Here is a 14,749-nt window from a genome sequence, read left to right as displayed (position 1 = left end):
TTAATCGCAGATGACAGATGATATATTACTACAACAGGGAGGTCTCGTAACGCTACAGCAATTCGACTGCTAAATGAAAAATAGGTAATTTCATTCAAATCGTTAAACAAATTTGACAGAAATCGGACTAAATACAGCTCACACTTACCGACTATAATAAATTAAGAATAATCCAACAACAAAATTAATTTTGTCGACGCTATTGGATACATGGCGTTTAGCAACAGCGCGCTAAAAATATGGCCTACTTGATATTTTTTTCGTTTTCTGTCTTTCTCCCGCGCATGCAATTACCTACGTTTCTCTGTCCGTTACACGGTTTTCCTATGGTCGGTTTTGGATTTACCACATCTGTATAACAAATACTCTGTTAAATTTGGTATTTAAACTCCCATAGACCTGGTGACGTGTGGTTCGTTTACAGTGTTTATACACCAAGAACCAAATCAAACGCAAAACACCTCCTTACTTATGAAACAAGTTGTTTATCCGAGATAAGCTTTGGTTAACTAATATTTGCTTACAACTGTACCTTTTTGTCTTATAAAGGGGGGCTTTAGAACGGGATTAGAGAGGCACAGCCGCCTTTCCAGGTGTTTTTCATTATTTCGTTACACCCACAAGGGCAACTTACGGCCGCGTGAACTCAATTATATTCAATTAGTAAAAAAACAACCGCATCATCATCATGATCGCATAACACGGTTAGTAAGTTTTAATTCAGCTGTCTGCTGTAATGAGTGGTTGCGTTTACACCGATGAAATGACGATCTGCCACCCCTCGGACTAAGGGGGTGGATTTTATAGGGGGTTGAGGAATATTTTTAGCACACGATCAATCATCGATTGGATGCAGAGAAGTTGTGAGAACAGCTGTATGTGTTTGGGGATTGGTTTCCCAGAGAGGATGTTCATCAGACATTATTTAAAGAAAAAGTATCGAATTTGGAGTTCCCGCTTGAAATTGGCGGTCGTTTTACACCTGTTCTGCACTCTCGGTGCTTCTTATTCCGGCCTTTTGTCCGTCGGATAGGAAGTGCACAGCAGCTGCTTCTTCTCAATCACGACAACCACCTTAAAGGTTTCTTATAACCTGATGGGACGGTACCATCTACTTGATTCTACCTTCACTCCAATAAGTTCACCGGGTAAAACTGGGATTAAATAATCGTAAACTTGTGCAGTGCTTCTCTGACCTCAGAGAGTACCATTCAATACTCAGAAAACGTCGGAGGGTGGGAGGTGGTATATCTGTTGTTTTCCCTCCAATCAAATCAGTCTTAAAAGTAGGTATAGACAAGAAATATGCGGCAATAAAACGTAAGCGAAGAAATCGTTAGGGTGCGTACCCACGTACCCGTAAAACCAGAGCAGGTGGTACCATATTAAAAGATTTAAAAACTAACGTTGGTAAAGCACAAGATTGTTGGCGATTCGCCACGGAGTCGTGACGAGCTTAATTGGTCTTGAAGGGTCAGGAGGGACGGAACTTGTCTCGAAGACTGCACTATTTTCCACTTGAAAGCTTAAATCGAACCCTTTGGACTGTGACACACTCAAATTGGATGGGCGGTCAAGGGAGACGTGTAATATTGGTTTTTCTTAATGATTCCATTTGTTTGCTACGGGTTTTTTGAATTTAAACCCCCGGTGCACCATTTTTTTGTATAGCTTCAAGGTAAATAAAAATCTTGATGTTTGGTGGATGCGCTGTTGCATGCGAAACAAAACAACACAATTAATAAACCATCCAATCACCACAAGCATATTCTTTTAATCATCATCATCATGGCACCTATAATTATACTTCTTAAGTACAAAATCTCATATATAATATACAGCCGGTTATTATTTACAATTCCGTGCGCCTCAACTAGGCTTTTAATTGAAAATAATTAAAGACGCGTGTAGATGTGTGAAGGGTCTACATGTGCAATATTTAACAAAATTACAAACTATTTTCCTCAAATACTGCACTTTAGAACTTAACAAATTAGTGTGAAAAGCACTAGCATAAGAAAAAAAAATCAAACGGAAAATTAGACAAGTCTTTGGTCTCTCACTGACATTTTTTCTGTATCAACAATGCGTCACTTGAGGGACTTCGTCCTTTTCTCTCAGCGTGATTTTCGTTTTGGTTCTCAAAGCGATGACGTAGAGGACCACTGCAATTATCACCACTGTTGCCAAGCATATGGAGGCCACCTCCACGTGCCACAATTTCTGATTGCGCTCTACAATTATTAATTGATTAGTTGTAACATTTGAGTGAACGTTACCACCCACTCACCAATTTTACTCAATTCTGGCAGGTTTTTCCTTAAGAAATCCACACTAGAAAATGTGACAAACGTTCCATCTTGAAGTAGAGCCATTCTGGTTTGCGGTAGCTCCGAACCAGGCTGGAGAGAAACAGCTTGTTGTTGAGTTATTAATTGACTGCCTAAAAAAATTGTAAAAGTAAAAACATCTAGATGTAATGGTGAATGGTTTACTTACCAAAGACCAGATTTGAGGTAATTTCCTTAATAGAGTAGGAACTTCCCGAGTCTATGAGAGATAAGACTATTGAACTATTAATAGGTAAGTCGCCGACCTTCCAGGTGATGTTTACAACGTTGCCTAGTTGGGTCACGTAAGCTGTATCAGGAATGTAGTAACTTCCGTTCTGTAAAACCACTCATCTTAACGGTGGCCATAAGTTGCATTTGAAGATTCTTACCTTGTTACCAATTTTAACACTAAACTCTGCCGTATTGTTCAAAATAGTTGCTTTCAGAACTGGATCAGGTGGGGTCGTCACCATATCACCTGCTATAGTTGCATTATCCCAGTTTATAGATTTTGGTGTGGTCACCACTTCATTTTGTGCCTCATCCTCCTCAAGGGACGTGTACTCATCGATACGGTCATTAAACATTGATGCCACATCGGCTGGACTAATTACATCGTCCACGGTCAGCTCTATTTGCACTTGTTGATGATCACTTGTCAAAGTTGTGGTTTCTACTGGGGTGACAGTTGTTGTTGTTGTAGTGGTAGATGGTGTTGTTGTGGTCGTAGAAGACGTTGTTGCTAGCTCAGTCGTTGTAATAACTTGTTCAGTGGTTGTGGGTACACTGGTGGTGGTTTCAGGCTCTGGTGGTAGAGTAGTTGACGTGGTGCTGGTCGAATAAAACGTAATTTTGTCTAACAGGCTGCGTCTTGTAGAGGTGGCCTCTGCGGCATTCATGGCCGCCATATCTTCCAAAAACTTGGAGAAGTAACTGTATGGAGTAGTCATCATATAGGTGAAAGGTGTGGTCATGTAGCTGTCAAATCCTCCATAGAGTTCTGGATCTGGTGATTCCATTTCGTATTCCTTTAAAATGTCTTCAGCCCAAGTGGGTGTGGTTACTGATTCTACTGTAACACTTTCTTGTTGGCTGGTGGTGGTAGGAGGCGGCAAAGTGGTTACAGTAGAATCCTCTACATCTACAGTGGAAGTTGTGGTAACTACGTTAAACACAACACTTTCTGTTTCTTTTTTTAGTTCATCATTAGGAACCACAATCGTACTCGTAGGTTCTTCACTAACAAGTAATACAGTTGCAGTTTCTATGGTATTGTTGCTTTCTACCAGATCTTCACTAGGAACCAAGTTGATTACTTCGCTCAAGTCCTGAACGCTAACCCCATTGGGTGCTAAAAGTTCCACTGTTGTTGTTTCCTCTAGTTTTACAGTGGTCGTAGGTATTTCTGTGCTGGTTGTAGTATTGACCACACCGCCTCCAAGTTCTCCAATCATTTGCTGAATCACATTCAAATGTTCGTCAATGTTAGGTCCGGATTTAGTAGTAGTTTCCGGTTTAGTCTTGTTGTCAGAAGAGAAATCGTCATCGTCGAAGAAGTCACCTTCAGTTTCGCTTATCATAATCTTCACTTCTTTAACGTTTTTAAAGTTCTTTCTTTCGGTGTGATAAATCTTTCGGTAATCACCTGGTCTTTCAGTTCCTTCTTTACTCTCCTGCATACCCTCTTTGTTCGACTCATCAGTAGGAGCGGGTTCTTCTTCTTTCAAAATCTGTTCCATATCATGTGGATCTTCATTGTCACCATCCTCATCATCATCATTCCAGGTCTCAAAAATGTCCTGATCTTCAGGATCAGGATCGTCAGACGAGTAACCCGGAGAATCCGCTTTAAAGTAAGTGCTTAAATCTTCCACTTCCTCACTTTGTTGAGGAAACACGTCGTTGTCTTTTAGACTCAAGCTGTCTTTGATGGCGCGCAATTCCTCGTCAGTGGGTTTACGATTGATAGTTTGTCCGTCTTTTGTTTCCCTCACGCTTATTTCAGTCACCACGTTCAAACCGCCAACGTTCGATTCTGAAAGTAACCAAAAATTAGGTTTTTCTGATTTAAAAATAGTTTAGGGAGCACTTAAGTGTGTAGAGCCGAAACATTTGTTCAACTTAATGGCTCTAAAAATAAATGCGTAGGTAGTAAAAAGTGTTTCGAGGATTTTAATGTGTAAGTCCTTGATTATAGAGATTACTAGCGCTTATACAAGATGATGATCCGAGACTTTAATTTGGCAACACTGCAACAGTTAGACACTCTGTTTGTGATTGGTCAAGAAAAATTTTTGACCAATCACATATAGAAAAAGTTCTAAAATATAAACAGTTAGGGTTGTGACAGTTGCTGTCATTCATCACGTGGTAAAACTACGTCACAGAATGTAACAAGGCGTTGAAACGTGTTTTACGTCAAACTATTTGACAGACAAAGTAAAACAACGTTCAGAATTTAAGTCCGACTCTGTGCACAGTATCTGCTGGTAAAAATAGCAATAAATTCTTAGTTTCATTACCTCTGAAAGTAGACTGGTCGCTTGTCACAGAGTCTGGAGTTGTGTCGACACTTTTAGCATCTGTCCATGACACCTCTCGGTCTAATTTTGAAATTAAGGCCCTTTCGGTCGAGTTTACGTTTGGGTCCGCTAAAGTGCGAACGAAGCCTTATATTGAAAGTTGTTTATTTGTTCACAGTGCTTATATTTACTCACTGTGACTATTAACAACCGTGGATTGTTGTGTGGTCTTTTCCTGTTTGGGTAAAGTAGGAATAATGGCAACAGTGTCTAATTCAATATGGCCGTTGGTGTCCGCTTGTACGGTTAAATTGTCTAGAAATCAAAAGAATTAGAAAGTTTTCAACATTGTTTTAAAGCCATTCAATGCCAACAATTTGGAAATAATTATTCTTTGGACCGGTTACGCCATTAAAGTGCAATTTAACCGAGCAAATTTATTATTTCTGGTCGTATTGTTACGACAAAGATATTTCAGTCGGTTGAATTGAAACGGGAGGGGGCTCGATTTCTTCTTGAATTGTACTAGAAAACTAAGGAATTCACACGAGAAATTTAAGTGAAAAAGATTGGAATCAGGGTCATCTGGTGAGCCACTTGAATCTCTCTGGATTATGTACACATATCAGGTCGTAAAGTTTGAAAGAGGTTTTTCTTTATTGAAGCGACAACAACACTACTACTATATCGATTGGGACTTTCAGGCATCTGGCACTTAAGATCGTAAAAAATTTACCAGAAAGAGAGTCATTAAGCCGATTTTCACTGACCTGAGTCAACAAAATTACCACATCTGGACCGGAAATTCTATACTTTGTGTATTTAGACACATTTGGCATCGTTGCAAAAAAAAGTCACGCACATTTTTTGACAGACCACATAGTTAAGCTGAAAGCTGCTAATTTTGACCAATCACATGCTACCCACTGTACAGAGGTTCTATGAATCAAACTAAAGTATACTAAACTTTAATTTTTCCACCTATTAAGTAAAGAAAATAATAAACTAATCAGGCAGCTTGATCAACAACAATGGCGGTTCTGTCTACAACTGTCATATTCATATTAGGGTGAGTGAAGTAAAAATGACCTAATTTACAGTTTTGTGCACATTTTGACAGCAGAAGGTATACAATAATACGCCGATTAACTGTCACTAAGTGGTAAATGGAGTCTTTTCTCTCATAACCAGTGTGAAAAACACAAAAAACAACATTTTTGCACATAATTGCACAAGTATTGACCAAAAGGCAGGAAGTAAAATAGTGTGTACGTGCTTTGACTTATTTCAATGGAATTTCAGTAGAAGAAACTTTTAATTTAAAATCTCGGACCACAATAATGAAATAGTTACCGATTAGTTCAATTTACGCAACTATCCATAGGCGTCTCAGTTTATCAATTATATTGTTTTGATGGGTATGACAAAATTAAATTACAAAACTTACCAGCCAAAACGTAGACGTCCAGCACTGCTACAAGGATCCAGTATCTCCAAAACTGGCTCATCTTCATCATTTTTGAATGTGGTTCACTACTATTGAACGGATTACCCAACTAAGAATGCTTTTAATTTCACTTTTACTTAAAAATCAATTAACAAATTAGGAATTTCAGTCATTATCACTTGGTACGACCGCGTCCGAGGACCACTTCGGCGTCTCTGACTCTTCAGCCTCAGACTGTATTTATAATTTCAAGTCGTCGTTTTTAGCGAAGGCGGCAAACGTTTTTCCCGAAAAATCCTAGAAGATTACAACTTAATGACGGACCCTTAAGGGTGCACAACACCACCAGCAGACCCGTCCGAACCGCACGTCAAAGGGCCGTCAAACAAGGACTGAGACTCTTAAGACTGGACCTTATGGCACCAAGATGTTGCCAGTCAGACGTTGTTTTTATTGTCGTCAAATTATTCGCAGGTCTAACACGCACAACACTATAATACGCAGGGTGATGGGTTTGGCACCAAACCTCCGCAAAAGTTAAAAAGGTAATTTTATTACTGTATCTGTTGTTGCGGGCGATATTCGTCTAATTGACTGATTACCTGGAGCCTGGTCTAGCCGCAGATTGGAATTTCATGCTACACGATCTCAGAGGCGGGCTATTCTGTTGCAATTTGATGCAAAAAAAACTGTTAAAAGTTAAAACAAAAGCTGCAACACGGCAACGTTGTACGTTTCTTATGAGAAGAAGAAAAAAATCAGTTAAAATGACTATTTTTCTATTCTTGTGTCTGAAAATCTGCTTTCTTATTATGACTCACATGGTATGAATTTTGTTAGATAATTGGTATAGCTAAAGAAATGGGCTTTTGTAGTTTGAAAATTGCAGTTAACCTGATTGTAAACAAATAAAAGGGTCTTTCAACAAACAATTGGAAATTAATAGATTGAAATGCGGGGGTGGTCAATAAAAAAAAACATCTGTCACAAGGAAAAGGGTTTCCCCTAGTATTGAGTTTCGATTGCATCTGGTTGCCTAACAATAAATAATTATTGGTTATTAAAAAGGGGTTGCGTAATGGCATTCCAAAAGACGAATATTTGCTCATAACCGGCAAAGATTTCCCCTCACGCTATGTCAAAATCGGGCAAAGAAACTGGCCGGACAGAAAAACATGATCGCATACCAGTTCGGACGTTCTTTTTCGCTGTCGCGATTACGAACAGGTGAACGTACCGCGATAAATCATCGTTTTGTTTAACTAAATGACCGCAATATCACAAACAAAAACGATCTCTCCATGAATTTAATACGGATTGTGCCGTTCGGATTTCTTACACTATAATTTCAAGCGTCGCGCCAATTTGCCCAAATTTGCATTACTAATGACTTGGTTTATGTAAGCGCTGAAGCTTTGATTGAATCAACGACTTTTTTGTCGCCGTTGCTTTCTCCGCTAAAACGATCAGTTAATATACAATCAATCAAAATCACCCCCCATGTAGAATCGCGTGCTTTCAATTAAAATTAATAACAAGTCAAAGGGTATACACACACAGACCCGGAAATCGAAATATCAAATTACAGACTTTGCGGTTTCAATGCCCCAAAAGGGTTAATCGGGGATTAATTAAAAAAATGTTGCAACGCCCACTCATACACATTGACAGCTGTGTGTGTGTAAGTAAGCGGCGTTGTAAAATCTGTCAAATACATGATAATGGGTTTAACCAAAGGGCTGCAAACGACCGATAAACCAATCTCCAGGCGGATACTGATAAAAATGTACACATAAAAACAAGCACCGGAAATCCTTTTTACTTTAAACACCACCCAAAGACCAAAACCTTCAATTGATTTTTGTTATTACTTTCTTGAATTTCAAGTTTTTTAATAGCACCAATTCTGTCATTCCTATAAAAATTATCCCAAGAATAAATTTATCCGGAGGTAAAAGACCGATCCTTAACTAGGTGGTCTCATACCACTGCCTTGGAAGAAATTACAACATAGGCGAATTCACCATGTGTCAAGATTTCTTTATTGATAATAATCATGTTTGTAGAATTCCCTGTCAAACCTGAAACTTGGGCAAAACAGAGTTTTAGCTGCGTCAGATATTCAGAAAAAAAAATTACATATTGATCAAGATATAATGAAACACTGCATAGGTGGACTATTTGGGTAATAATAACTTAATTAATACTACTCCAAGATTTGAAATAATCATTTATTACCAATTTTTCTTACTGAAACAGTAAAATTATGTTTCCCTTTGAATGGCTCCCATTCTATTCGGATCCTGACTGGGATAATGCACTGTTGTTTTCGGAGGTGGCGCTGTAACATCAGTGACACCAGGCGGCGCTGTAGACGACGTGGTGGCAGTGCTGGAAGCGGCACTGCTAACAACGGGTGGCGTAAAGGGCGGCAACTGTGGCGGACCGTGATTGAAAAAGAATGGCGGTAGTGGCGGAGGGCCAAACATTGGAGGTACCATGATTGAGGGAGGGGGTGGCATGCTTGGCAGCGGAATGTGGCCCGGTTCGAGATTGAAAAAGTTGTTGCTTAACTCCGGTAGGGCTCCCGGGAGACCGGGCACGGCCGGATAAAGTTCTTCAGTTTGTTGTTGCGCTGTTCCTGTGCGACCTAAATCGAACGTTTAGCTGTAACAATGTTAGGGAAAAAGTGGAGTTGAAACTGACCTTGTGACCGTCCCCATTTAACGGTGATTCTTCTGCCACCTAGTATGAGTTTGTTGAACGTTTTTTCGGCTGCAGTTTCGGCCGCCGTCCTTGTAGTGTATTGTACAAAAGCACATTGTTGTTTAGGGACCAAACTGACAGATCGAATTTCGCCGTATTGATAAAAGTGATCCCTGAAACAAGTTAAAAATTAACCAACCATCAAAAAGCTTGTTTATGTCATCCAACCTCAAATCACTTTCTGTTAAAGTGCCTAAATTGCCCAAATATAAAGTGGTGATAGTTTTATCTTCAGGAGTCTCCAAAGTTGGCATTGCTGCTGCTCTCTTCAGTAACTTGTCAGCTACAGGGTCATTAACTCCATAGTAACGATCTTTGATGTTTTGATCGGCCAGTGGATCTTCTGGATCTGTAGGTTTTTCATGACGGTAGGGACATTCTTCACCTGGAATTTTTCTTTATAGTAATCAACTCAAGATTGATAAAAAGTGTTGCAAACCTCTTCTGCACTCTCCTTTAACCCAAAATGAACACACATGAGGCCTGTTTCTCTTATAATAAGGCGCAGTGCGGGCCAAACGCACTAACAAATCATTTGGTTCACTCAGTTTAGGGTTAAGAGTCCCACCATCAGCATTACCCAGCTAAAATTCCACTTTAGGTAAATGCACTCAAACTACAATAACAACTTACATCTCTCTCCATGTTTTGTATGTAATACTCCTTATTAACATCACTTTTAGGTAAATTGTCTTTGAGTTTCAATGCAGCGTCTCGAACTTGTATAGGCAGGCCATACTCAAGGTCCAGCAAACATGTTTGGCACACATTTTTCAGCTTACTGCACGTCTGACAGACCTCGGTTTTCTTGAAACGCATACGAGCCCCTGGGCACCATCTGAACACTGTGAAAGGTCTGGAGCAGATCTTACATTCTTTGCCATACTTTTCTTTAGTCATTCTTATGTAAGGGTTGTCTCCCAAACAAGTCTGGCAAAGAATCGGGAAATCCTGCAATTAAAACGAGTCAATTTTGAACTTAAACGGGATAATTGCAAACTTACAGCATCCTCCCAGTTCTGCCTGTTGTAGGTGTTGGTGGTTTTTGATGTGGCCATGTTGTTACCTTTCTAGTTCTGGAAATTACACTAAATAAGACTTGTGTTTAGGTGGTTTTGCGTACCTGGCTTTTTTGAAATCAAGTAAATATTTGCATAAACAATAAAAAAATGTTAGAACGATAAAAAATACCATTAACCCTTCCATTAATGCCTTCCTTTGATTGGATTGGATTTGTCACTAATTTTGATAAACGACAGTAGTAGTACGTGTCAATTGGCTGACAGCTGACAGCCAACTGTGCAAGCCCCATTGCCAAATCAACTTTAAATTTTATTTTAATTTTTCCTTTATTTATTAAGAATTTAAGAATTAATACTCACTCCTATTGTTACCTGAGTTTGTTTAAAAAGTGGATACTTTGAAATTAAAGAATAAATACCCAAATATGTTGGTCGCAGTGTTGCTCAGATATCTGTCAGAAAAGTTCACACGGTCAGAATATGTTGGTTTCTGTCGCACTAACAGTGGTGCCGTAACTGACAAGGACATCCACTCACTTGAGTAGAGTGGATTAGATTTGTATATCTACAATAATGCATTTGTTGTTGCATATGTGCTCCAATTTTTGTAAAATTTAACTATTTAGCAATTGAAAAGGTTGAAATTTCATAAATTATTCTGTTCAGGTAAGTGTTTGCAACTATTTCAGTACACATTCATCCGGAAACATTCTGTATTTGATGAGAAAACACGTTTACACGATTTTCCGCTGTATGATCCACTTAAGTAAACAAAAACAGTTTTTTTTTGCTCTATTTAAAAGGAAAACGCGGATAGACGCAAGCTTAAAAGCTGTGGCAAGTAAAAATTAATCAACGTCGATAAATAAAATGTATTATTTTAATTTGTAGTTTTGCAAATCGATTTTCTCGGTCAGGACCGTATTTAATTTTGTTTGAGGCAGTGACGTATTCTATATTATTGTTGAAATTTTGCCAAACACCGTTATTTCTGTAAAATTTATTTAATTTTTTTTACAGGTTTCTCCTACAACATGTCTGATGTAAGTTGATTAGTGTGCTTTAAAAACTTTGCATGAATTGCCTAGTTAAATTTAACTATTTAGTTAGTGCATTACATTCACCATTACGTCAATAGGTTATAAATTTTAGTCCAACCCTGTATCGCGATTAATGGGCGTTTTTGCCAATAGGAATTCTGATAAATTAGTCAATTGTATGAAGTGATAATATAACCTTTATATTAAGCAATGGAACGCAATAAACTCAATATAAACATTATTATTTTGCTTTAGATTACTGTTGATTTTCTTATATATTGTTTGTTGTGAAATGTTTATCTGTTAACCTTGCAAAAAAAAATTAAACGCATTTTTTGGTATATTTCCACTCGTTAAACTATAAGGGCAAACACCCTTTCTTAATGAGTAAACTGATCCTTAGGTGTATTGTATCAACTGGCCCAAATAAACACATTTTTGTTGTGTGTTTACTTTTCGGATTTATCGTCATTATTGGAAATTTTCCGTTTCCTCATCAATAGTTCTCTTTAAGGTCTCTGATCCATTATTGTGATTAATAAATTCCTTCAAATCAAAAAATATTTATATAGTTTTTGATTTGTTTCATGGCTGCAAAATTGATATTTTTTATGATAATTTTGGTAGTTACACCACGCACAGTTTGTAGTGTTTGGCTTTGTTAGGCGGGTTAAACCGCTCCAATAGGTTTGTAGTGTATAAAATCTTCCAAAAAGTAGAGGGGATAGTGCAAAGTCATTAAATACTGGATTACGGCTTTTCACTGGTTAAGTGTTTCACTGACCCTCTAAGTGTAAGAGGGTGTTTTCTTTTTGCGTGTGGAAAGTGTATATTTTTTTTTTTATTTAAAATGAACTCCAACAAACTTATTTCCTACGGGACGATTTACGACCCTTACGTAAGTATTTTTGTTTTTAGTTTACATTTTTGGAAATTATTAGTAAACAAAATAATGTGTAACCCTGTTTATAAATTTTCCACTTGCCTAGACTGGCCGGTTGTCACCGCGTTATCACTTTATGGGGACATTTCATGTAAAATGTTCTTTTGCCGGTCCGAACTGGATTTTATCCTTACCAAGTTATGCAGAGGTCACTGCATGAGATCACAGCCTGCAAATACACACTAATCTATTATAGGCATTTCAAATGTGATAGACAGAAAAAAATAAGGTGACCTAAATTGTTTGTCCACCTTCAAATTTATTGTTTTTAACAGGACGTGCCGACAGTACAAAAAATGCCAAAACCAACCAGAAGCGAGGAGAAACAACGTCTCCTGGAAGCCGAACACCTTGGCAACAATGCTATGGTGGATATGGACTATACCGTATCCGATGATGATCCGATTTGTAACCGAAACATTGAGCATCCTACAAGTAATTTTGATACTATGGTGCACCTGTTGAAAGGCAATATCGGGACTGGCATCCTGGCGATGCCGGACGCCTTCCGAAACGCTGGATGGGTGATTGGGCTGTTCGGTACCATGATGATGGGTGTGATTTGCACCCATTGTATGCATATGCTGGTCGAGTGTTCGCGGGAGTTGAGTAGACGAACCCAAACGCCATCTTTGAGTTTTTCTGAAGTGGTGGAAACTGCTTTCCAAACTGGTCCAGCATTTTTGCAAAAACACTCTAAATTTGCCAAGTAATGAGTGTTGAGTTAATTTTTGGAATATCATGCAATTACAATATGTTTCAGATGTATTATCAATATATTCCTGTTTCTGACTCAAATGGGATTTTGCTGTGTTTACTTTGTGTTTGTCGCCGCCAACTTACAAGAAGTGGTCAAACATTACTTCATGGATTTACCTGTATATTGGTAAGACATTTTAATATTACTCTTAAGTCTACCAATCACAAACTACGAACAGTACTGTGTCAAGTCTTGACTTTTATTACAATTTTAGGTATTTTATCATGCTGCTGGTACCATTGATACTGCTTAACTGGGTCAAAAGCCTTAAATACCTAACACCAGCCTCGCTGTTTGCTTCCATAGTAATGTCCACTGGCCTGATCATAACATTTTTTTATATGCTACAAGGTTTGCCGCCAGTATCCAGTGTCCACGCCTTTTCCAGCTGGGGACAGTTACCATTATATTTTGGTACTGCCGTGTACGCTTTTGAGGGCATTGGAATGGTAAGAAAGTGGTATTATCACAACAGTAAAACTTAGTACTGTATGTGTCTGTGTTAACAGGTATTGCCTTTGGAGAATAACATGAAGAATCCGCAAGATTTCGGTGGTTGGAACGGTGTTTTGAACCGCGGTATGATCATAGTGGCTGTACTGTACACTGCAGTGGGATTTTTCGGGTACTTAAAGTATGGTGACAGGGCCGTCTTAGGGAGCGTCACTCTACTATTACCTCCAGACGAGTTGTAAGTACTTAATAACAACGGGTGTTCAATAATTGTTATGGTCGTAGTTGGCTGTGGTTCTAGCATGAACGTAGGGCCGTTGATAAGTTCGTATATGGTTCGAAATGACAGCTGTCATATAATAATTGTTTGCAACGTTATCAAAGACATCCGCGTTTTGTGACAATTGACATCCATAGGTGACCTGACCATAACAATTATTGAACACCCGTTAATTTAAAACAAAATGGATACAAATGTAAACTTTTAGGTTAGCCCAGTCAGTGAGATTGATGATGGCCGTAGCCATTTTGTTGAGTTACAGTCTACAGTTCTACGTGCCCTTCAACATTATTTGGCCGTCGATTGAACGTCATTTTACGGATGATCGGTCCCGGCACTATGCCGAGTATATTACGCGTACTCTTTTGGTTTTCGTTACTTTTGTTTTTGCCGTGGCCATTCCAAATTTGGGGGCGGTTATTTCGTTTGTGGGCGCATTTAGCAGCAGCGCCTTGGCTTTGATTTTCCCCCCTTTGATTGAAATCATTACGTTTTGGCCTGATAAAATGGGTCGTCGCAGTTGGATGTTGTGGAAGGATGTGCTGATTATTGCTGTCGGCTTTTCAGGCTTCTTAATCGGTTCTTACATCAGTTTTTTGAATATTTTAAACCCCGGTAGCACCATCTAATTTTATTCAGTTTCTTTATTTTCTCTGTGATAAAAGATCATCATTATAATATAATGTTTCTTGTGGGTAAATTTAGGACAATACTAATCGACAATACTTACTATATCCATTTAAAGTCTTGTAAATTTTGTATTCAATTCAAAAACTGTATTTTTTAAAGGCACACAAATAATGTCATGTGCAACTTTAAAACTTAGGAACTGTACTACTTTTTTAAGGTAATATTTATGTATTTTAATAGTTTAATACTTTCTAGTCAAAATGATACGTTTATGAGAAAGTCGTTAAGCCGTAAATCTAGGAAAAACATGCCATTATGCCAGTATTTATTTATTAACCAAATAATGTTAGAGATATCAAAATATTTTATAAATAATAATAGTAGCAATAAATATTTATGTTGTACTAAATTTATTTAATTTTTAATCAGAAGTACACTACACCAGTAACTGAGAAATAGATAAATGCCACGTGATACTTCATTGTATATTAACAAGGATGTCACGTGCTATCGAATCGCAACTCTGCTTATCGTCGTTTGTTTTGTTTTTTTT

The 14,749-nt window shown here is 38.2% G+C and overlaps 3 protein-coding genes across 8 annotated transcripts; 1 reads left to right on the top strand and 2 right to left on the bottom strand.

Moving 5' to 3' along the window:
- Nucleotides 1-1,754: 1,754 nt before the first annotated feature.
- Nucleotides 1,755-7,041, bottom strand: LOC145736120 (uncharacterized). Of its 3 annotated transcripts, none has more exons than XM_081990370.1 (7): nucleotides 6,303-7,041; nucleotides 5,051-5,170; nucleotides 4,856-5,002; nucleotides 2,723-4,368; nucleotides 2,500-2,668; nucleotides 2,291-2,443; nucleotides 1,755-2,234 (listed from the first exon to the last, which is right to left on the bottom strand). In XM_081990370.1, the coding sequence occupies exons 1-7, from the start codon at nucleotides 6,370-6,372 to the stop codon at nucleotides 2,080-2,082; spliced, it is 2,460 nt and encodes an 819-aa protein (XP_081846496.1). In that variant the 5' UTR covers nucleotides 6,373-7,041; the 3' UTR covers nucleotides 1,755-2,079. The 3 variants fall into 3 exon arrangements, with proteins under 3 accessions (XP_081846496.1, XP_081846497.1, XP_081846498.1); XM_081990371.1 differs by having other exon boundaries at nucleotides 4,856-4,984; XM_081990372.1 differs by lacking the exons at nucleotides 4,856-5,002; nucleotides 5,051-5,170 and having other exon boundaries at nucleotides 6,303-7,038.
- Nucleotides 7,042-8,519: 1,478 nt separating this feature from the next.
- LOC145735082 (pre-mRNA-splicing factor RBM22) lies at nucleotides 8,520-10,347 on the bottom strand. Of its 2 annotated transcripts, XM_081988805.1 has the most exons (7): nucleotides 10,260-10,347; nucleotides 10,073-10,144; nucleotides 9,702-10,019; nucleotides 9,508-9,652; nucleotides 9,237-9,453; nucleotides 9,009-9,181; nucleotides 8,520-8,952 (listed from the first exon to the last, which is right to left on the bottom strand). In XM_081988805.1, exons 2-7 carry the CDS (start codon nucleotides 10,124-10,126, stop codon nucleotides 8,567-8,569), a joined length of 1,293 nt encoding a protein of 430 aa, XP_081844931.1. In that variant the 5' UTR covers nucleotides 10,127-10,144; nucleotides 10,260-10,347; the 3' UTR covers nucleotides 8,520-8,566. The 2 variants fall into 2 exon arrangements, with proteins under 2 accessions (XP_081844931.1, XP_081844929.1); XM_081988803.1 differs by having other exon boundaries at nucleotides 10,073-10,297.
- A 233-nt stretch (nucleotides 10,348-10,580) lies between these two features.
- LOC145735079 (proton-coupled amino acid transporter-like protein pathetic) lies at nucleotides 10,581-14,605 on the top strand. 3 transcript variants are annotated; one of them, XM_081988800.1, is made up of 7 exons: nucleotides 10,581-10,756; nucleotides 11,111-11,133; nucleotides 12,349-12,782; nucleotides 12,837-12,959; nucleotides 13,048-13,282; nucleotides 13,343-13,524; nucleotides 13,775-14,605. In XM_081988800.1, the coding sequence occupies exons 2-7, from the start codon at nucleotides 11,125-11,127 to the stop codon at nucleotides 14,193-14,195; spliced, it is 1,404 nt and encodes a 467-aa protein (XP_081844926.1). In that variant the 5' UTR covers nucleotides 10,581-10,756; nucleotides 11,111-11,124; the 3' UTR covers nucleotides 14,196-14,605. The 3 variants fall into 3 exon arrangements, with proteins under 3 accessions (XP_081844926.1, XP_081844927.1, XP_081844925.1); XM_081988801.1 differs by lacking the exon at nucleotides 11,111-11,133 and having other exon boundaries at nucleotides 10,583-10,756; XM_081988799.1 differs by lacking the exons at nucleotides 10,581-10,756; nucleotides 11,111-11,133 and adding an exon at nucleotides 11,170-12,028.
- The last annotated feature ends 144 nt before the right edge of the window (nucleotides 14,606-14,749 follow it).

This window comes from Ips typographus, linkage group LG11, assembly GCF_016097725.1.
Source record: "Ips typographus isolate SLU linkage group LG11, UJ_Ityp_2.0, whole genome shotgun sequence".
Taxonomy (NCBI): Eukaryota; Metazoa; Arthropoda; class Insecta; order Coleoptera; family Curculionidae; genus Ips; species Ips typographus.
The sequence above is the reverse complement of the archived record's forward strand: the minus strand, read 5'-3'. Positions and strand labels throughout refer to the sequence as shown.

What these genes read in the sequence shown, in the direction of transcription:
- LOC145735082 (XM_081988805.1), bottom strand. Translation starts at nt 10,126, where the DNA reads ATGGCCACATCAAAAACCACCAACACCTACAACAGGCAGAACTGGGAG. An exon ending in GGCAGAACTGGGAGGATGCT is followed by an intron (nt 10,020 to 10,072) that starts GTAAGTTTGCAA and finishes TTTTAATTGCAG; the next exon opens with GATTTCCCGATTCTTTGCCA. An exon ending in TACAAAACATGGAGAGAGAT is followed by an intron (nt 9,653 to 9,701) that starts GTAAGTTGTTAT and finishes GTGGAATTTTAG; the next exon opens with CTGGGTAATGCTGATGGTGG.
- LOC145735079 (XM_081988799.1), top strand. Translation starts at nt 11,981, where the DNA reads ATGAACTCCAACAAACTTATTTCCTACGGGACGATTTACGACCCTTAC. An exon ending in ATGGATTTACCTGTATATTG is followed by an intron (nt 12,960 to 13,047) that starts GTAAGACATTTT and finishes TTACAATTTTAG; the next exon opens with GTATTTTATCATGCTGCTGG. An exon ending in CTATTACCTCCAGACGAGTT is followed by an intron (nt 13,525 to 13,774) that starts GTAAGTACTTAA and finishes GTAAACTTTTAG; the next exon opens with GTTAGCCCAGTCAGTGAGAT.
- LOC145736120 (XM_081990370.1), bottom strand. Translation starts at nt 6,372, where the DNA reads ATGATGAAGATGAGCCAGTTTTGGAGATACTGGATCCTTGTAGCAGTG. An exon ending in GGACGTCTACGTTTTGGCTG is followed by an intron (nt 5,171 to 6,302) that starts GTAAGTTTTGTA and finishes TTTGATTTCTAG; the next exon opens with ACAATTTAACCGTACAAGCG. An exon ending in CACGGTTGTTAATAGTCACA is followed by an intron (nt 5,003 to 5,050) that starts GTGAGTAAATAT and finishes TTTCAATATAAG; the next exon opens with GCTTCGTTCGCACTTTAGCG.